The 22,902-nt window shown below is 34.8% G+C and overlaps 1 protein-coding gene across 1 annotated transcript in view; it reads right to left on the minus strand.

Annotated features, from left to right (window-relative positions):
• itga11b (integrin, alpha 11b) overlaps positions 1–22,902 on the minus strand; it is a 53,906-nt gene that overhangs the window by 7,959 nt on the left and 23,045 nt on the right. The window contains exons 8-24 of the mRNA XM_016467292.1: positions 19,295–19,439; positions 18,588–18,736; positions 15,488–15,631; positions 14,144–14,347; positions 13,889–14,019; positions 11,926–12,092; positions 10,914–11,053; positions 8,485–8,595; positions 8,325–8,410; positions 6,927–7,125; positions 5,082–5,180; positions 4,193–4,269; positions 3,943–4,026; positions 2,775–2,865; positions 2,523–2,636; positions 458–541; positions 58–168 (exon numbers count right to left, since the gene is read on the minus strand). Of these exons, the coding sequence (XP_016322778.1) occupies positions 58–168; positions 458–541; positions 2,523–2,636; positions 2,775–2,865; positions 3,943–4,026; positions 4,193–4,269; positions 5,082–5,180; positions 6,927–7,125; positions 8,325–8,410; positions 8,485–8,595; positions 10,914–11,053; positions 11,926–12,092; positions 13,889–14,019; positions 14,144–14,347; positions 15,488–15,631; positions 18,588–18,736; positions 19,295–19,439 (2,136 nt within the window). The remainder of the gene's footprint in view (positions 1–57; positions 169–457; positions 542–2,522; positions 2,637–2,774; positions 2,866–3,942; positions 4,027–4,192; positions 4,270–5,081; positions 5,181–6,926; positions 7,126–8,324; positions 8,411–8,484; positions 8,596–10,913; positions 11,054–11,925; positions 12,093–13,888; positions 14,020–14,143; positions 14,348–15,487; positions 15,632–18,587; positions 18,737–19,294; positions 19,440–22,902) is intronic.

A 22,902-nucleotide genomic window follows, 5' to 3' on the forward strand; every position in this document is an offset into this window, starting at 1 on the left:
CAGCTGACCACCTATTTTTTTCCAGCAGGGTTCACGGAGCATGTCGGAGATACTCACAGCTAATAAAGAATGCAGATTGAGCCATCCTGTCGCGGTGATGCTAACGTCTCCTTGGGGAAACAGGTTGATTATACACTGCGCTAATAACGTGTCGCTGGTGGATGCATTCTGTGAACACAAATAACACAATATGAATTACACTAAATACTTTTTGATCACTTGGAAACTGAATGTGCCAGAGAGGAAACTGTAAGTGAATAATTTCCAATTTGGAGCACATATAGATTCCAAACAAAGGTTTGTGTTATCTTTAGCCAACAGGAAGTGATCAAGCCGGTTGGGTGGTTTGTTTTCATCAAGCTCATGGCTTTAACGCATGTTGCGGTGTTTCTCTGCAGATGGATGCAATTTGTGTATCACAAAACTTTTAAGTTTGGACGATGTGTAAAAACTTTACCATGTGTGGGTTGAGGGAGAGATCTTCCTGAGAGGACGAGCCGGCGGTAATGACACGTGGAGCGTTGCAGTGTGAGCCAGCCGTCTGAAACGAACAAACAGTGCTCTTAAATGGACAGTTCACCCCAAAATTTAAATGTGCTGTTAATTTACACACCCTCAGGCCATCAAAGATCTTTTTCTTCAGTAGAACAGTAAAGAAGATTTTTAGCTGAAACTCCCTGCTGAAAAAAAAAAAAAACAATAGACACCATCACAAAATTTGTAATGGTTTTACTGGTTATAATGGGATTTGTATTGGCTTTAATGGAAACTGTAATGGACCCTGTGGATTTCTACCGATAATTGGTCACCTTCTATTGGTGGCTTGTTAAAGACAATAAATCTTAATGGAATATGTCCCAAAACACACGACAGAAAACCATTTTTAATGGTTAAAAGTTGATGGTTTGTAATGGTATTTGTTGTGGAAACCATTAGAAGTTTCTGTGATGGTTTCTATTGTTTTTTTTTCAGCAGGGCTGTGATCCTTGGTGATTCATAAAATGCAAGTCAGCAGCTACCATCACTCTGAGAGGCAAAAAAGGCATAACAGGCAACACAAAATGAATTCCCGTGGCTCCTGATGATATATTGAGGTTTTATGAAGTGAAACAATCGGTCTGTGCAAGAAACTGAACATTATTTATAACACCACTGTAATCCTGGGGAAATTTGATTCTATCTCGTGAACTGATTCTTTCTGACAGTTTGTTTCAATGAACTGGTTCAATTCACTACTTTGTTTTCGCAATCACTCAACGCTGAAAAAGCAAAAATATTATTAAAACACCTACCAATGATGCAAAATGTGGATGTTTTACATATCTAAAACATATAAAGTGAATAAGCTTGTCTTCTTTTCACATAAACAAAGAGAAACCATAAAAACATTTATTTCTCTCCTTCATTCGAGTGTTCGGTTCACACATGCGCACATCAGCGGCTCATCAGTTCTTCAGTCCGAGCCGAACCGTTTCCTCAGTTCAGTGACTGTTGGAGGAATGATTCATTCATCACAGGATCAGATGCGCTGGTATTTTGGCTGATTTGAGTCTCGGTGACTGTCAGGCATCTGAAAGTAAGTTTTGATTGAGTAACTTGTAGATCTGAGCTGCTTGAGCCACAAACTGTTTCAGATGCTTCAGTCCTATTTGGTGAACTGATTCATCCAGTTCACTCAAAAAAACAGAATGATTCGTTTGTGAACCGGACATCATTTCGGACCTTTTGCCTAAGGCTCTGGATTATTAACCTTGTAAACAATATTCACTTTCTTGCACAGACTGATTGTTTCGCTTCAATATATCGTCAAAAGCCATGTGTATTAATTTTGTGCTCCTTTTTTTACTCTTAAAAACGGACAGCGTTTGATACATTTTATGAATCACCAAGGGCTAAAAATCCTTGGTGCTAAAAAGTTACAATTCTTCTTTAGTGTTCTACTGAAGAAAAGCAATCTTGGATGGCCTGAAGGTGAGTAAATTAACAGCACGTTTTCATTTTTGGGTGAACTATCCCCTGAAACACACGCCGCAAGTCATTCTTGATAACAAAACAGATGAGGATTTACACAAGAACAGCACTCATTGCACATTATTATTCTTTAGTTTGGGTTAAACAAATCAATTTTGCTTGGTTGGAACAGCAGCTAAAAAATGAGTGTTTACTATTGTCTTTTTGCATTAATGACACACTATTTTCCTAATTAATGCTGTTCAGTTGCTTTGACACAATCTGTATTGTTAAAAGCGCTATATAAATAAAGGTGACTTGACTTGACTCATTAAAACAACTACTGATTGAGCTGTGCCAACTCAGATAAACTGGATAAACAGATTGCTTGCATTATGAAACAGGCAAAATAGCAAGCTCTGGAAGCAGTTAAAGGATTCATTTACAACAATAATTGCACAATGCTCAGTTTTAGATGAACTGTTTCTTTAAAAAAAAACAAAGTTCGTAGTTTGAGGCTGAAATTTGATTAATTGAAAAATCTGTAAACATAATTAAGACAAAAAATGCACCTGATCAATATCCAAGTCTGAGAGGCGCAGGAGAGCGTTTGCATTTCTGGTCACAGCGAAGACGTTTAACGTGAAGAGAAGCTCAGATACGGGAAACATGCCGAGATTTTGGATCTGCGAAACAAATCGTTTTAGGAGAAACATCTTAGAAGTCCAAAGAAAATATTCATTTTGTTCAGATGCACAGCGTGTGTGCTCTGATTCATTCTGGAGAGTATTATTTAAAACCTGGTTTGGATGTGAGGAGCCCACCTGATAAGACAGATTGAAGGGCGGTCTGGTCCCAACAGGGAGGCTCTGGCCAAGCTCAGGTTTGATCTCAAAACGGGACGGGCTGGAATCTCTGAAAGAAAGACTCACAGTGTGAATGACTCAATATTAAATAATCACTTATTAGCTTTGAGATATTTCAGGGTGAATCTCACAAAACCCGTCAAGAACACGTCTGTGACATATTTCACCTCAAAAATCAGAAGAAAAAGGAATGCAGTTTTTATCCTAATTTTGTCCTGTTTTTGGACCATTCATATTTTTTATTAAATTTAAATTTATTATTACAGTTTTATTAATATTTTGAATTAGTTTTTTTCTGTTTACATTTTAATTTAAATTAAAGTTTTTTTTTTTATTTTAGCAATTTTATTTCAGTTATAGTTACATTTGTGCACACACACACAAATAACTATAACTGAAAAAAAATTGCTAAAATATATATTTTTTAAATTCAAATGGAAATATATATATATATATGTATATACGCGAACGCCTCTTAGCTGTTATAAATTCACTGCAAACCACGGCTTCACGGGGCTTATTGCTTTTATAATATATGTTAATAATTTATAGAATGTGTAGATACACATAGTGAAAATTAATTTTTGAAATTAGTTTCCAGAAAAATAACCAAACGTTTATAGAATATATAAAAAATGATGTAAATGAAATAAAATTAATATATTAAGTATTAGTAAGTATTAAAAATGTTTATACATTTTATAGTGCGTATATGCACACTATAATAAATATAGGGGAAAATAATTAATTCTTGAAATAATTTTCCAGAAAAATAACCAAATATTTATGGAATTAATATATAAAAGTTTATGCAAAATATATATATATATATATAATTAATTAATTTAATTAAATATATGCAAGTATTTAAAACGTTAATCATTTATGGAGTGCATATATGTATAGACCCTATAATAAATACAGTGGAAAATAATTAATGCTTGAAATTAATTTCTAGAAAAATAACCAAATATTTATGTAATTAATATATAAAAAATATATGTGAAAAAATAATATAATATAATATAATATAATATAATATAATATAATATAATATAATATAATATAATATAATATACACTTGACTTCTGGACATTTCTTTGTGAATTTCACGCTACTGTGTTACCTTGTGAAGAGAATATCAGCTTCATATTTCAGATTATGATATATGTCATTGATGTTGTCCTCTGGAGACATTTCTTCACCTTCACTGCAATGAAACAGACAGATTAATCTAAAAATAAATCTATAGCTTTCTTAAGCCAACATAATTTTTTTCAAAATGAATAATAATTTAATCTACATTAATTTTATACATCAATAAAAAAAAAATCCTTTAGAAGAGATTCTCATCGGTTCAAAGGTCACGACCTCACCTGGAGACCCTCAGAGTGATCTGGACGTAGTTCAAGAAGACAGATCTGCTGAACTCAAACTCCAGTCGGAAATACACCTGGATGAATAAAACAAAATGTGAAGCCAAACGAAACACAAAACGCAACTAAAGGACGTACTGTCGTCTAATTGGCGGTACTGTGATTAATTGCAATTGCTGCTTTGTACCGGATCTGAACAGAAGGTGCAATGAATTGTGAAGTGAGTGGAATGCAAGTAGTCAATGAAGAGTCTGGAGCGACGCCAGCCCAGCGAGAGCACAGGAAACCACACAGAAACACCAACTCATCACAGAATGTACCTGTAAACTCTCTGAGGAACAATCCCACTGAGAGACAGACTGATCGAACACGCATGGCGCACGAGAATCAGACCTTCGGTATGTGGAAAACGGCCCGTTCCGACAGGCATAAACAAATATCTGCATATGAAGAGAATTAAGGGATTTTACATGACGAGTTTTTCCGTTCTGTGACTTCAGTCGATGTCAGGAGGATTACGGACATCTTTTTAACAACCTCGGGCTTCTGTTTTGTCACAGATCGACTCCAACATTCTCTAAAACTGGAACATGTGACATGCATTTTTCCAAGCAATCAGGCAGCAGCATTTTTTTGACCGCATCTTCACAAACTAAAAAGTACCCAAATGAACCAATGCACGTCTTTGGAAATGCTACAATGGAAATAAAATGGCATCAGTGGCAATACCATGTTTTTGGGCATTTATCTTATAAATATCATGCCATATGCATATTGTAATTGAATAGCACAGTATATAACATTGCCATCTGATACCTTCACTAAACCACCACTTGAATGATCAGTAATACTCAGACTAGTCAGTTGTTGCAGGTCTGAGGCGTCTCACCTGAGCAAAGGACCTCATGAACGGCGCGCTGATGTTGCAGGTTCGGTAGAGGCTCATATCATCAGAGTTTGGACACTCGATTGCAATGTCTGAAGGTGCCTGAAAAACAAGCACATTTTCGATTTCAGACCAACGCATTTCTGCGGAGGAAAGCTCACAACTGAAGATCATTCCAAAGACATTATGGAGTAAATCACTGAATGGACAAAAGGCGAGTTTAGTAGTCAATATACTGACTTTAGAAGTTTTATTTGCACCAGTCTATCACTTGAACTACAGTCCACATGAACTCATGTTACAATTTGGTTCATGAATACATCTGATGAACGCTTATTTCATTCATAATCACCCTTAAATGTTTAGGAATTTCAATTGTTTGAATATTTGAATTTTTGATCTATGTAAACATGCATCGATTGCCATTGGATGTTTATTCAGTGTTTTGTGTTATGAGCACCTATTCGTTTCTGATTACGGAGTTTATTTTTTTAATGTATTTGAATTCATTCGATTTATTTCCCATATATTAATCATCAATATAATTTCTATTCGATAAAATGCAGTATTTTAGAGCAGTATTTGCTTAAAATGTTAATCAGTTTATTTATCTAAAAAATGTATATGAAATATTTGTATGACTTTTCCATGAAGATTTGATTTAAGGTCTGCAAATCACACTTTTAAACGTCCCTCATATATCCAGGTTGATCAAGACCATGGGAACCCTGGTAATTAAATCAAAATGGCAGTTGTTAGGAGAACTAATTAAAATAAGAAACATGATTTCAGTTTTTTTTTTATTTCCAGTGAATTTATATTACTTTTTTAGTCAATTGTGATTACAGGGATTATTTCTTTAACTTTTAAGTCTTTATAATTAATTTAATAAAATTTCAATTTGATCATTTGCATTAAAATGCCCCTTACATATTCAGGTTGTTCTTTAATAAAAATAGCATTTGTCAAGGAAACACATTAAAATAAGAACATGATTTGTTTACATCTTAATTCTTAGCTGTTTTAGCTTGTTTTGGCTATTTTAAAATTATTTTAACATGTCTTTTAGGGCTGTTTGTGTGGCATATATGTGACCCTGGACCACAAAACCAGTCATAAGGGTCAATTTTTTGAAATGGAGATTTATACATCATCTGAAAGCTGAATAAATAAGCTTTCCAGTGATGTATGGTTTGTTAGGATAGGACAATATTTGGCTGAGATTTGAAAATCTGGAATCTGAGGGTGCAAAAAAATCAAAATATTGAGAAAATCATCTTTAAAGTTGTCCAAATGAAGTTCTTAGCTATGCATATTACTAATCAAAAATGAAGTTTTGATATATTTACGGTAGGAAATCTACAAAATATCTTCATGAAACATGATCTTTACTTAATATCCTAATGATTTTTGGCATAAAAGAAAAATCGATAATTTTGACCACAATGTATTTTTTTGGCTATTGCAAAAAAATATCCCCAAGCAACTTAAGACTGCTTTTGTGCTCCAGGTTCATATACAGTGGGTACGGAAAGTATTCAGACCCCCTTAAATTTTTCACTCTTTGTTATATTGCAGCCATTAATACTTTCTGTACCCACTGTATGTGTTGCTCAGTCACTTATCAATGAGATTAGGATGCTGCCTATGAAGTCACTGAGGAAGTTCACTAGGCTTTGGATCAGATCCACACACACTGACTCATAGTTTCCCTTCCACTCTTGGCCTCTTTATCAGCGACCCCTTCCACCTCACGTTTGAATTCCTTCTTTAATGCTCTAAACCCTCATAAATACAGGTTAGGCCTGGGCTGAGACTCAGATCAGGATTTTTTTCCCGAAAACAAACCTTCAGCACCAGACTGGAGAACTGGAGGTTTGGAGAATGCGTGATGTGCAGGATCGTGCCGTATGCGTTTTCTCCCCGGTTCTCTAAACGCGCCTCCACCAGCACTTTCCTCCGGCTGGCCTCCACCAGACGCTCGCCGCTCGTCCTCTGATGGACACACGGCGGCCACGAGGAGCGCTCGCGTCGCCCGCAGAACTGCCTGAAAGAGACAGACATAACAGGGTTTCTGAAGGTTTCATCAAGATACACTCTAAAAAATGCTGGGTTAAATACAACCCAGTGCTGGGTAAAATAGGGACAAACCCAGCAATTGGGCTGTTTTGACCCAGCGGTTGGGTTAAATGTTTAACCCAACCTTCTGGGTAGTAACCCAACCGCTGGGTCAAAACAGCCCAATTGCTGGGTTTGTCCCTATTTTACCCAGCACTGGGTTGTATTTAACCCAGCATTTTTTAGTGTGTACTTGTTTAAGACTTTTTTAAGGAATAAATTGAGGGGAACACAATATGTTCTCAAAATGTAAATGCATAGAGAGTAGACAATGAGTCATATTAGTAACACTTTAAAGTTTGAAAATACAACTTCCAACAGATTTGCATTACTTTTTAATTCTTTTTACAAAAAATTTAATAAAATACTGTAGCTTTTAACTTGAATAGCTCTGCTCCCAACCACTAGAATATGGGGGGGAATCTGTTCACGATGCAAACAAGTGATGTTCTTCATCTTGTTTTTCGAAGCAAATGTCTAAAGATTCTTAAATGAAGACATAAGAAGTCTTGCTTTCTGAGAAATGGATCAAAGATTAAGTGAGTTTATGATTAAAAAGAACAAAATATCTGCTAACGCGTTCAGAAAATTGTACCTAATTCATAGCAAAGTTTTTCATACCCCACTGACAGATTGTTTTCATCTTTTAAGCATTAGTTGTGTTCAATTATTCAGAAAACATGACTTCATATCTTCATTTTGCATCTATCTTGATTAAAGGATGCTTAGATATTTATACTGGAAAACAAGTCAAAAATACTGAGTACGAAAATCCATGACTACACTGCAAAAAATGATTTTCTTACTAAGTATTTCTGTCTTGTTTTCCATTGCAAATATCAAAACATTCTTAAATCATGATTACTTTTTCAGAAAACAAGACATAACATCTTGTCATTTTGCTTCTCAAGTAAATGCATCTTGATTCAAGAATGTTTAGACATTTATACAAGAAAACAAGACCAAAATACTAAGTAAGAAAATCCTTTTTGCAGTGTATGAATTTAAGACTTTATACCCAATTTAAGACCTTTTCAATGTATGAATTATGACTTTTTAAGACCCTGCTTAAGGACTGAGGTGTTTCAGTGTGCGAGGAAGAGCTAAAATGTGCGTTTGAGGACAAACCTGCGATCTAATAGGTCTGAGGTGCTCTGCAGGACGAGGTTGGGAATGCACTGATCATCATTATCACAACCGTTCCAGAATGGTAGCTGGAGAGAAAGAAATGTCATTTGGAAGGGTGCAAGACAAAAGTGTTATGTGTCTGTCTGTCTGTGTGTCTGACCTCTGACTGCAGACTGGTGGGCCACCCGTCGTCAAGCACCGGCCCTTCATCTGCGTTCTGCAGGCCTACGGTAACACTGAAGATCAGGGGTCGTGTGTAATCTGTCACTTCCTGTTTAAACAAACAGAACGATACCATTTCAGCACTGCAAAGATGATTTTTTTACTGCATATTTGTGACCCTGGAGCACAAAAGCAGTCTTAAGTCGCTGGGGTATATTTGTAGCAATAGCCCAAATTACATTGTATGGGTCAAAATTACCGATTTTTCTTTTATGCCAAGATATTTTGTAGATTTCCTACTGTAAATATATCAAAACTTAATTTTTGATTAGTAATATGCATTGCTAAGAACTTAATTTGGACAACTTTAAAAGGTGATTTTCTCAATATTTAGATTTTGTTTTTTGCACCCTCAGATTCTAGATTTTCAAATAGTTGTATCTCAGCCAAATATTGTCATATCCTAACAAACCATACATGAAATGGAAAGTCTTGTTTTCCAGTATAAATATCGAAACATTCCTAAATCAAGATATTTACTAAAATATCAAAATAATGCCAAAATATATACGTTTAAAACCACATGGGGAGATATTTTTCTTGTTTTAAGCATACAGTAAATGCACTTAATTTTTAAATACATTTTTCTGACTCAATATTTTAAGAAAGTAAAACAATGTACCTTGATTTAAGAATGTTTAGATATTTCTACTGGAAAATAAGACAAAAATATTGAGTAAGTATTTTATTTTTTGCATTGAACAGTTTACATCACATTAATATTCCTGTAAATTAATTCATATTCATAAATATTAACACATGTGATCGTCAAATATTAAATAACTACTAGTGGGGTAGAAACTGTGAAATATTTGCTGTAAATGTGAATCAAGTATGACAGGAGTGGACATTTCTAAATCAAGACATTTTTATTGCATATTGGTCCTCTGGAATATTTGAATCTGATTGGTTAATTGCAGCATTGGACAAAATTTGTCTGCATTTATTTGGTCAAAGTAAAAACTGAAAAATTGTGAAATATTATTACCATTTAAAAGAACTGTTTTTGTGAATCAATACCACATTATCCAGTCTTCAGTGTCAAATTATCCTTAATACATCATTATAATGTGCTGGTTTTCTGCTCCCAAAAAAAAACAACAACAACACAACTGATTATTCTGATTATTTTCAGTGTTGTAAACAGTTCATATTTTTGTGGAAAACGTAATACATTTTGTTTCAGGATTCTTTGATGAATTGAATGTTCAAAAGAACAACATTTATTTAAAATAGAAATCTTTTGTAACATTATCAATGTCTTTACTGGCACTTCTAATCAATTTAAAGTCTGCGTGAACCGGAAGTTGCTGCTGACTTTATTTCAGTATGTTCAGTATGGTCTAACTGAAACGGAATATTGAGTAGAGGGCGGGGTTTTATTTTTAAGCTCCTCCTCTCGTCTTTCACTTGCAGCAAACTATCGGTTGAAGGGGCGTGGTTAAGCTAATTCTGCCCAAGCCGTCAAACTGACGTCATCAGAGCAGGAGTGCCATTTCGGAGCAGAAGCAAATGATCAGATTTTGATTAAAGATTACCAAGACAAAAACATTTTTTCAGAGGATTAACTTGCACGGATTAATTGTTCACTTTAAGACTAACAATGTGCACTAACAAAATAAATATTGTACATTTTGATTTCATGGGGACTTTATGAAATCAAATGCATAAATATGACAATGCTAATGTATTTGGTCTTGGCGGAAATAGATCTGCTACGCTGCTGCTGAATTGCTGCTGCAGTTGGTTATTGCTGTAGTTGTAGATTATTGCTGCTGCTGCAAGCAAGTACAGGAAATGGTGACGTATTTCTAACTGAAACGGAATATTGAGTAGAGGGCGGGGTTTTATTTTTAAGCTCCTCCTCTCGTCTTTCACTTGCAGCAAACTATCGGTTGAAGGGGCGTGGTTAAGCTAATTCTGCCCAAGCCGTCAAACTGACGTCATCAGAGCAGGAGTGCCATTTCGGAGCAGAAGCAAATGATCAGATTTTGATTAAAGATTACCAAGACAAAATCATTTTTTCAGAGGATTAACTTGCACGGATTAATTGTTCACTTTAAGACTAACAATGTGCACTAACAAAATAAATATTGTACAGTTTGATTTCATGCAGGAAGGTGGAGGGTTTCAGAGAAACTCTGAAAGCGCGCTGCAGGAAACTCAAGCGAATGCTAGCCAGCTATATAAATGAAAGGCAGTAAGCTCAACCTGCTCCATCTAGAGTTTCATGACTGAACCATACATACATACATCTTACTGACCCCACACTTTTAGACCTCAATATAGATGCTAGATTCATTAAAAAAAGAGCTGAAATGGATAAAAGTGACTGCAGTGTGAACACATGTACAGAAAGTGGCTCACATGAACATGGAAATACACTTGCTGGCAGTAATCCGAGTCCGGCCGCAGGGTGACGTCACGGGGCTGCGGCTCTTCAGTGCTGTCCAACACGGCTCTGGGGAAATATCTGCTCTCCTCGAAACCAAAGCTGTACCTCAGCGCTGAACAGAAAAACAACATCTCAATGTCAAGAATAGCAACATCTCTGTTTATGCACCCATTTCCAAATATATAGTTATTTTACAAGAGCAAATCCGGTTCATAATGCACCTTATATTCTTAAAAATAAAGCTTCCAAAATGTTTTTTTTTTTTTTTTTTCACAGCAGTGCCATAGAAGAACCATTTTTGGTTGCACGAAAGGTTCTTTAAAGAACCATCTCTTTCTTACCTTTTTATAATCTGAAGAACCTTCTTTCGCCACAAAGAACCATTTGTGAAACAGAAAGGTTCTTCAGATGTTAAAGGTTCTTTATGGAACCATTTAGACAAAAAGGTTCTTCTATGGCATTGTGAAGCACCTTTATTTTGTTGGGAACGAACCCAAATATAAGCCATTTTAGGCCACTTTTGGGTATTCTTATTTTGATATTTTTAAGCGAAATTCTGCTAAGCATCTCCTTTTGTGTTCTGCTGAAAAAATTGGAAGAATAAATGACAGACTTTTAATTTTTGGAGAAACTAGCCAGCATTTGATAAAAAGGTGAATGCTATCTGTCTGTTTGTGACTCTCAGACACATTTATGTTCTGTCCTGATATGTTCCAGATGGGAAATGTAGGGGATGCCTGACACAGTTTTATGATGATTTCCAAGGACTCTAAATGCTGGGATTAAAGTGTTTTCTTTTTGGCCGGAGGCTTTATGCATTAGGAAAAACTGTTCTAATATTAAGGAGTGACCTTTCGAGCAAACATCTGAAAGACATTACTCAAAGGCACGGGACGCTGGAAAATACAACAAATGTGCATTTATCATTCAGCCATCTGATTGGTCAGTCATTTTCAGGTTTGCAGATAGAGTCCAGTTACATACCGACTGTTTTTGGATCTGTGATCGGTGTCTGCGGCGTGATGTTCAGGCAAACGGTGGCCAACATGCATGACACCTCTCGACTTCCTCGGACGCAGTCTTTATTAAAAACATTGATTTTCGAAGGCTCAAAATGAATGCTGATCCCCACACGGACGACACTGCGAGACCTGTTTGAAAACACATGAAGCTATAAAACTGCCTCAGGAGAATTCAGGAGATTTCAATTATGAATCATGTTCGTTTCTCCTAAAATCTCAAACGAGAAATACAAGCTGAAAGAGATTAAACTATGTTATATATAACACATTCAAAATATAGAGCTAAAGATCTTTTGATCTTGATTTGAGTTCATGTTGAGATTACAATGGTCTTTTTTGGAAGCAGAGACTTTTATTTTTGCTTATTTATTTCCATTTAATCTTACTGCTGTCTATGAGAAACAATTATGATACAGTATTAAAGAGACTTCATTTGGGATTTTTTTCCCTCCTATGTGATACCAGGATTATTATCATTAGCTACAACTTAAACCATTAAGAAAATTATTACTTGAAATAAATAGTAAAAAGTTAAATGAAACAAAGATATAAAGAAAAATCTTAAAAAACACAAATTTTTAACAATATATATATATATATATATATATATATATGTTATTTTTTATTTTTTTTATTATTATTTCAGCTAGTTGCCATAGCAACATTTCTCATTTTCATTTAATTTAACTTGATGTAATAAAATAACAACTAAAATAACAATTAATTAAATCTATATAAACATACCTTAAAAAAATTACACAGAACAAAATGACTAAAACTTGAAAATGAAAATGGAAAATATATAAAAAGCTAATTCAAAATATTAATAAAAACTATAATTAGCATATCAATGATACTAAAGTAACACTGTGTTATACATTCACATCCATTTACATCATATTAAAACTGTCTATTTGAATATTTGTGGAATTATAGTGTATTATAATAATACTTCGTACAGTAATTTATATATTTTTATTTTCACAAGTGATGATGGCTCAAGCCGCCAGTGTTATTTTAGCATCTTTGAGATCCAGTTATATTTTTAAATTATGATTTTTTAAAATGAATCTTAAAACCATATTCATTCTTTTTGGATTGAACTGGATGAGTTCAGCAACACTGAACTCATACGTCATCCGCCTGGAGCTGCTTCAGTGTACAACTGTTGCCGCAAGCTACATTAAAGTGATTATTACGTTTTGAATATGGATATTTTTCTCACAAAAACACATCGATTCGCTACAGGAGGCCTTTGTTCACACCCCGGAGCATATAATATAATATAATATAATATAATATAATATGAACAACGAGTCAGCAATTATAGTGTTCACAAACCATGAGTACACAAAACATGCATATCTTAACAGTTATTCGGCGACAGAAGTTCTTCAGTAAATGCTCTGACGAATTGAGTTAATTCAGTGAAGTATTCATTCACTGATTCAAACTCACTGTAAAACTAGTAATTCCAGGGTCTTTTGAACGACTCCTTAAAAGAACAGTCTTATAAGAGTCACTCGTTTGTGAAACAGATTACACAAGTCGCGCTGTGTTCTGTTCAACAAGTAAATAGTTCGCTAAATGACTCACTAAACGAACCGGCTTACACTGGTCGAGCTGTATGTTAATAAACCACTGAAAAGAATCTGCTCATAAGAATAATTTGCTGGTGAATCGAACTACAGTCACGAGGTATGTTTGTTTTTATGTGCTGCCCGGGAGTACAACTCAATACACGATCTTTTTACATCATCTTACTGAATTTAGCCTACAAGCTCAAGAAAAATATTAGTGCTGGGCAACGATTAATCTCGATTAATCGCATCCAAAATAATTTTGGGTGAACTAACCATTTAAGCTATTGGTTCGTAAGTATGACTCTTAACTTAACCTGCCCCATGTGAAGTGTGTAAACTCACCAAAGCAGAACTGCGGCACCTAAAGCGCCCACAGAGAGATCTATGAGCTCATCTCCATTCACATCCATCATCCCATGCACACTGCGGCCAAAATAACGGAGACCTGGAGAGATGTCACCAGCGGCTATTCTCTGAGGAGAATGACAAGAATTAAAAATGAACAAATAAGGTGCAAAAGGTCATACCTGTTATTATATTCTGGAATGCCGTTTAATCATGTTTATTAAATATCAGTGACTCCCAGTTGAGTCTTACCTGTTTGTATTTGGGTTGGATGCTGTTTTGTTGGCCGTAGAAGAGATAGATGGCTCCCTTGTGATTGTCCTCCAGTGGTGCACCCACTACCAGCTCACTGAAGCCGTCGCCATTCAAGTCTGGAAGAGTGTACATGGCCGCGCCAAACCGAGAATCATGGGTCTTTTCTGATGGTCCAAGAGTCCCATCTGGTATTAAAGAGCCCTGCGGAATAAACAGAGAAAGAAAGACAAGAAAATATTCATTCAATTGGCTGTGTTTAGAATCGAATACTAGTATACTAACCTTAAGCAAACAATGTTGTCGCATGACCTCGTGGCATCCAAACCATCTGAGACGTTTGTTTGAGGTTCATATTTTTGTTAAAATAATCAGTTGATCCATTATAATCAGTGATGTGGTCTACACTGGATGCGGCGCAACACGACAAATCCCCGACAGTAAACTGTTGCCTCGCCTGACGTACTGAGACAAAGTTCAAATGATTTGCAACGCCCGCTTTGTCACATCCATTGTGAAAACCCTCAAGCTGTTGGTTTATTTCAGTAATTTATTTATTTATTTATTTTGCCTAGTAGAAGTTATGAATGGCCGGTAACTTAATTTAGTAACCAAATTGGCTGGTGAGTGAAAAAGTTCAAATTTAAACCATGAATATAATATAATATAATATAATATAATATAATATAATATAATATAATATAATATAATATAATATAATATAATATAATATAATATAATATAATATAATATAATATAATATAATATAATATAATATAATATAATATAATATAATATAATATAATATAATATAATATAATATAATATAATATAATATAATATAATATAATATAATATAATATAATATAATATAATATAATATAATATAATATAATATGTGTACTGTGTATATTTATTATGTATATATAAAGACACGCACATACAGTATATATTTTGAAAATATTTACATGTATATATTTATATTAATATAATTTATATTATATATAAATATATTCAATATATCAACATATATTTATTAAATATATACATGCATTTGTGTGTATTTATATATACATAACAAATATACATAGTACACAAACATATATTATGTACACAAAAAACTTTTATTTTGGATGCGATTAATCGAGATTAATCGTTGCCCAGCACTAAAAAATATATAGAATTTATTCTGCTGTGGCGCTGTAGATTCAGTGAGAGTTGCGTAAACAAGCGGTATATAATGAAAACGATGAATAGTATCCTACTTCAAACATAACCCAAGTCTTTCTGTGAACAAGTACTCTTTAAGAAAGCATTATGGTGTTGTGTTTAGGATGTTGTTACCTGTAAGGTGATGGTGTAGATGTGAACTCTGCCTTTCTCCCACCCTTTGTAGAAGTACATGGGAGCTCCGACAAGGAAAAGATCCGTCAATCCATCGTCATCCAGATCAATCGGTGCCAGCTCACTTCCATAATACGATCCGATCTACAATTCACCAAAACATGCACATATACGTTAGGCCATAGTCTATGTATCTGTTTTGGGTAGTTTCTAGATTGTATTAACAGAGCTGCCAACTTTTGAGTTCAACTTGGAGTGAGAATTCCCACAGCGGGTTGGGTGGGGTACATTGTATTGTACAATTATGGGAAATATAAATATTAAGTTTACAGCAGTTAATTAAGTTACGTTAAATTATTTTAAGTTTTTTAGGACAAGGACCCCTGGAGCAGGGACCCCTGATGGAAAATGTGTCAAGCAGAGCTACATATTAAGCATATAGCCTTCAATATTAATAGAAAGGAAACATATTATGATTAAGAATAAATTGCATGTACCCTAATAAAAAAGTTATATATTTAAAATACATTTCATGCTAAGTATAGTTAACAAAAATAAATAAATCAGTCCAAGTGCGCACATCCAGTAGGCAAAAAGCTCAATGTGGGTGCTCCACCACACAAGAATTTGAACCAAAAAAATCAAAGTAGGCACACCACAGCTCCAGAAAATACTAAGTATAGTTAAACTCTATTAACATATTTACTGACAGATAACTCGAGACTTATTGATCTAAAAATTATAATTAAACTTTATTTGGAGTACTACTTCTGCATTATGCACATTTCATAATATTAAGTCTAAAATGTGTTTTAATGTCACTTTTGATATGGATTGTATGATCTTTGAATAATATCGGTCTTTAAATGCAAGATATTTAAAGTGTACCTGAAGTGTACTTAGCAATAGTTCCACTAAAGCACAATCAAATATACTAAGTATATCTTTAGTTGTACTTCAGCACTACTTCCGCACAATGAAAGTGCATACAAAACTAGTTGTTCCAATTTAGCAGAATTTAAGTATACCAGTTTAGTATACTAAAAGTACAAAAGCTGGGCATGTTTTAAGCACATAAATATGAAAATGTATTTGTAGTATACTTAGCATGAAATAAATGTATTTCACATACATTTAAGTATATCTATTTTTCACTAGGTTATATTAAGACCATGCATTTTACTGTCAGATGGACAAATACACATTTACTGGAACTTTAGTTTAACATTTTAATTTTTAACATTTTAATTTTAATCTACAGCCTGTTTTTCTATTGCATCAATGATGGAAGACACATTGTGCGGCAGGTTCTTCTGAACTTGCGTTTCAACCCTGAAAGTTCCTGCCGGCTTTACAAACACCAGAACACAGGAGACGCACTTTATCACATTCCCGTCTAAGTGCTATCCTGAGGGCTCAAACACACACACACAGTCTGGTGCATAACAGGTTGATGGCTAAATGAATGTTGTGGTCGGCGACCGGCAGCGTTTGAAACAGTAAGCGTTTATTGTGTGCATTCACTGCAGGCCATGCGTACACAAACACACACACACACACACACACACACACACACACACACACACACACACACACACATACACACACACGTGCAGATGAGATGCACATGGGCTGCAGAGACGCCTGCCCATCTGGAGCGGGTGACTGAGTCTAGACCTTCACACGCTGTCTCCTGTCCACACACATGGTCCGCATTAATCTACTGATGTGCCTCTCCAATCAAACACGCCACCATTTGAGAGAGAGAAGGTATGATGGAAAAATGCAGACAGATGGATTAAAGAAGCAGTCAGGGGAAACGTTCACCATTTAGGCCAAATGCACACTACTACACTCACTAAACAGTTGCGGCACTTTTACATGCACTATTAGCCATGCAGATTATTTCATGCAGATTAGCCCTATTATAGATTATTGACAAGGCAGCACGATTTCCATGGAACAACTAACCATGGAATGTTGTTTAAAAGATTGTGGACATTTTGTTCTGATAATGGCAGGAGTAATTTATCAAAAGATGGAGAAGAACATTATAACAAGGCTATTTTTGCACGGACTCATGGTCTTTTTCATTCTTGCAATTTCATGGTTTTCTGCGGGTCGTTGCCAAGGCATAGGTGTATTACATAGGTGTAGAAAGTCTTACATTTATTGGCAAGGCACTAAATCTTATATGAAATGTAAAAATGAATATCTATAAATATCTACCAATGATTCCAAAAAATCTTGTCGGGTACAGAACAAGAATCATTAGATGACATTAAAAGACTCTATTTAAAGATCATTTTAAATCTTTACCTATCTTTGCCACTATCCTTCAAACCACTATTTTACCCATTTGTCAGCAATACATTTTTAATCATTTAAAATATAATAAAATTTTGTATAAATTTTGTATTTAGTCATTTGTATTTAGCATGTTAGCAGTAAAATTGATACATTTTGACATTTTATTTTCACAGAAGTTATTAGAAACATTGAAGTAGACACTTTATTTGCACTCTCTCTCTCTCTCTCTCTCTCTCTATATATATATATATATATATATAATCACGTAATTTTTTACTTTTTATCTTATGTCATTTTGCTTCTCAAGTAAATATATCTTGATCTTAAGAATATTTTAGATATTTGCACTGGACAATGACTAAATTACTGAGGAGGAAAATCACTTGTTTGTGCTGTTGCCAATTTATCGTAGTGTCTGTAAGTACTCTCTCAAGTGTGCACACTAGAAATCTTGGCAACAGGCAGGTGGCTACAATTTGGCACTTACATAAAGTACCAAAAAGTATTATGGTACTGCCTATGGTACTGCCATGCATGGCTCAAAAATAAATATTTTTACTTGGTCTGCCAATATTTTCACTGGCCCCACTCCAAAAAAGTAGTACATTTTTAATGCTCATATGCCAAAACAGATATTTATTTCTTCATTTAATGTCAAGTATCTTTGCAAAGTATATATACGTTTTTAATTTGCAGTAAGCCTCACTGTTGAGCCCTGCCATGTTTGTTACCATGGTATTCGTGGAAGTACCACGTACTACTTAGAAGTGTAGTGTGTACTTGGCTTTACCTGCTGTCCGTAGAGTGAGTACAGTATGGTGAGGTTGCCGCTGTTGGTCAGCGTAAAGATGACAACTTTCCCCGTGTGGTTGAATCGAGGAGCTCCAGCGACATACAGCTGACCGTGCTGAGCCGAGACGACTGATGACACCATGTACCCTAGAAACAAGTGTCAATTTATACATTATACACACAGTAAATATGATAAATATTGCCTATACTGGCTTAGAGAAAATATACAATTCAAAAAAACAAATTTTAAGACTAGTTATGAAACTCGCATGTATTTTCTTCCTAGTTTGGTGCTGGTTAGTTAAGTAGCCTTAAATGTCTTAAAATTAGTCCATGCTACATATGTAAGACGTATGATAGCTTGCATGGGGAACAGACTGAAATTTATGTCTTTATTCATTGAACATGTTTCTTTCCATACCTAATGATTCCTTCCTTTCAAACTTGGCGGGTCATTTTTGATTGCAATGCATGCAAAAACCAATGCCGACATCCAATATGGTGCAGCACATCTTCATTTGGTGAGTTTTGCTATGTGCATGCATAAATTAAACTGGTAAAGAATAGAGTGAACATTCTTAACCATTTCTTTTATGTTCTACAGAAGAAAGTCAGTCGTTTTTGAACTTGAGGGTGAGTATATATTCATTTTTGTCAGTCATGGAATCAGATCCTCATTTGGTACTGACCAAAAACGTTTCTTACCCAGATATGCTCCATGGTTCTTCAGTTCCTCTGGGAACTCTTTCATGTATGAGGACTTGGGTGGGATGACTTTACCATGATGGGTCTCTTTCAGAACAGCTCCGTTCCAGTCATATGCCCCAACGGCACCAACCAGAATACCATCCTTTAAGAGAATGGTTTGCATCTTCAGTTGTTTACATTTACTTTTATCATAAACCATTGCACTTTTATGAAAGGGAAATGCACGTACAGTCATAAGTGAAAGAGAAAAAAACACAGTGTTGAATCAGAGATCTGGGTTCATGTACCTGCAGTGAGAACTCAGTGAGTGTTCTGGGATGATGACTAATGGCCTGGCAGTGACTTCAGCGGTATAGAGAATGCAAACAGAGAGTTTTGCCAAACCTCTCCTGCACCGATCACAGAGCTCCTGCCAAAACTCTGCACTGCATTAACATCTGGGACTTTAGTATTCAAATCCATAAGGAACTGCCCATTCCCAACCAATACCACCACTACACTCAAATACGCTTGGTCATACTGTAGTCCTACTCCAGTTCAGACTGAATGTCCAGTACTAACGAACTAAATGAATGACCCATGCACAACTCAACGGCACAATGCTAGAAAGCTGTAACAGGTTAAGGAAATTGCAAGCAGTTGCTAAAGTGTTGGTTTAATGGGTTTCTACGCAGTTGCATTGTGTTATTTTAGTACAATTTATGTAATATTGCAGTATTTATTCATATTTTAAATTAGCTTTAATGTTTTCATTTAATTTGTAGTAATTTTATGTGCTTTGTCAATTTGATTAATTTTGTTTTTAATTTTGTAGCTTTAACTTTATTACAGTATTTATTCATATATTAAACTAGCTTTGATTTTTCTATTTTCAATTTTAATTTTAAGTTTTAGCAAGTCTTTTAAGGTTATTTGTCTATTTAATTTGATTATATTTCTATTTAGCTTACATTTGTTTTTATTTAAGTTTTAGTCATTTCAGTCTGTCGCCAATGCAACATTTCTATCTTTACGTTTTTTACGTTTTTCCATCTAATATTTACATTTTATTTTATTTCAGCTTTATTTCAATTACTGAATTTTTTTATTTTATTTTTTTTAAGTTTTAGTTATTTAACAATAGCAACTCTGTTACAACAAAGTTGTTCTGGGTGGTTGCTAGGGAGTTGCTACGCAGTTTCCAAGGTGTTCGGAGGGGGTTTTAACATGTTTCTATACCGTTACTTAGGTGTTTTGGGTGACTGCTTGGAGTAGTTTTTAGTGTGTTGCTAAGGTGTTGCTATGTGGTTGCTTACTGGCCCAAGTCAAAAGTGTCACATTTTCCCCCTGTTTAAGTAGATTTTTTCACAGTTTTTTAGTAATTTAATAGTTTAATTCTCCAACATGCATCATACTTCAAATGTAAATTTTATATCAGCCAGGTTTTGAACAAATTTTTAAAAAAGTTGCTATATAGGCGTTTTCAAGCAGCAAACCATGAAAGTCTTATGAAGTAATATTAACCACAGAAAACCACTATTCTAAAAATGTATTAGATATTCCCGAGGGAAACTCTGGCTTGAAAATGCCAGTTATCTCCTGCTGTTTGGACTATAAACTGAACAGCTTCGTAGTGACAATTGGCTTAGTAAACACCACTAATAATACACTACACAAACCATATTCTCCAAGAGGAAGACTCAGTCAATTTGCAGTTTAATGCACAGGAGAGATATTTTCCATACAAACGGTGGTCGTGTCAGGGATCTGGACCACCCTTTGTGATTAAATGGACAGAAAAGTCTCCGGCTTTGATATCCTGGATGCATGCGAGCGAGAGCAGCAGTCATCTGTGAGTCTGACTGGAGGACTAAAACTCGCTGCGTTCACTGCCAAAGTTTTCCTCATGCAATGTCGACGTGGACACTTTGACAGAGTTCCATGCCACATTTGCACAATAAACTCTCTCCAATACACTCTGTGTGTTGTTCCATTTGCTTTTTATTAGCAGTGCTTGCAAAGGCAAACCCCTGAACAAACCCTTAATATACCCAGAGTATTAAACTTCAGTATGTAACATTTGTGCTAAAGAAATAAAGAAATAATGCCTCAAATTGTGTGGATTATTGAGGAAAACACTAGCAACCACCCAGAACACCTAGCAACCATCTAGAAATGGTGTAACGATGCAAAGTCAGAAATAACATAATTTTGAATCTCTGACTAGTAAAAACCATTCATGTCTTAACAAATTGGTAGTGGTTTCAATAGTTAAATATAGTTAGGTGACATTTTGCCATTTATAATGTAATGTTATTGTGGCTATGCACTCTGTCTTTGCTCTTTAATATTTTACAGGCGCATAAAGAGGATAATTAATGTGACTATGTTTTATTGTCATCAACATGAACACGAACATGGATCCATTTCAGCATTTTGAGCACTAATAACTAATAATTTCTGAGACAGCTTGGAGTAGATTAAAGGTAAAACAAACCAAAAAAAATATTATATTACTATTTACTATTACATTGAAATATTTAGATGTATTCTAATAAATAAGTATTTCTTGAAAGGAATTTCGGTGAAAAGAAATGTGCCCAAATGTGCAGTTTTCAATTATATTTTAAATTCATCTTATTTTTATATTTTCTCTTAATTTTAGTTAAAGTAATTTTGTTGTGTTTTTGTCATTTATATTTTATTTTAATGTCTATTTCTGTTTTATTTAGTTTGAGTTATTTTAGTACTGAGAAATGTTACACACACACACACACACATATATATATAAGGTGCTTGGCTTTATATAAATGTTACATAAATGTAGCACAATTATGCTGCCTCGTAAGATCCTTCTTTTATCAGAAATCTCAAGCTGCAACATGCTTTGTGGCGAAGGCAATCCCAGAATGCATTGCAGGCTCAGAGATGCAGACGATGTGAGGTAAATGTTAATTCTAAATTAACTCAATATTTGTGTTTTCTTTGGATTTTAATGCTTGCTGAAGTCCCACGTTGTGTGCTAATGTCAAACTCTATTGGAATCAATTGTAATTGCTATTTGCATGACACACTAGGCCTTTTGAGTGATCCAAATCAGTCACTTATGAGATTTTATATCATTTTCATTTTTGATTCTATTCAGTTTAATCTATTTCACCAATGTAGACATCTGACAGCAAGGTTTTGGAACAGAGTGTATGAGTTTTTTTGGCCTGGCAGCTCTTTACGAAACAAAAGCAGTGAAATCTAGTATGCCATGTCGATGTCAGCGGCCCAAGCTAATAAACCAACTTCCAAACGTTTTATTTCCATCTGATTAGGTTTTATTTACTGCAGTCTTTATGGACGCCAAACTCTTTTCCTTATAAAAAAAACAAAACAAAGTCATTCCTTTAAAAACATTTGCAGCCACAAGCAAATAAGGCCTTTACAAATACAGTCACATGTCCAAGTGTGCACATAAAAGACAAGGGCACGTGTGTGAGAGTGTTTGTGTGAGGGTTCCTCGCTCGAGGAGCCTAATTCAACAAAACCATATGTGTTCTCTGGACCTAGTTCCCTGGGAGAAGTCAAGAATGAAAAAAAAAAACTTTCCGAGACGTTATCTCCCATCTCGAATTGCC

This window comes from Sinocyclocheilus anshuiensis, unplaced genomic scaffold (assembly GCF_001515605.1).
Source record: "Sinocyclocheilus anshuiensis isolate Anshui unplaced genomic scaffold, SAMN03320099.WGS_v1.1 scaffold688, whole genome shotgun sequence".
Classification (NCBI taxonomy): Eukaryota; Metazoa; Chordata; class Actinopteri; order Cypriniformes; family Cyprinidae; genus Sinocyclocheilus; species Sinocyclocheilus anshuiensis.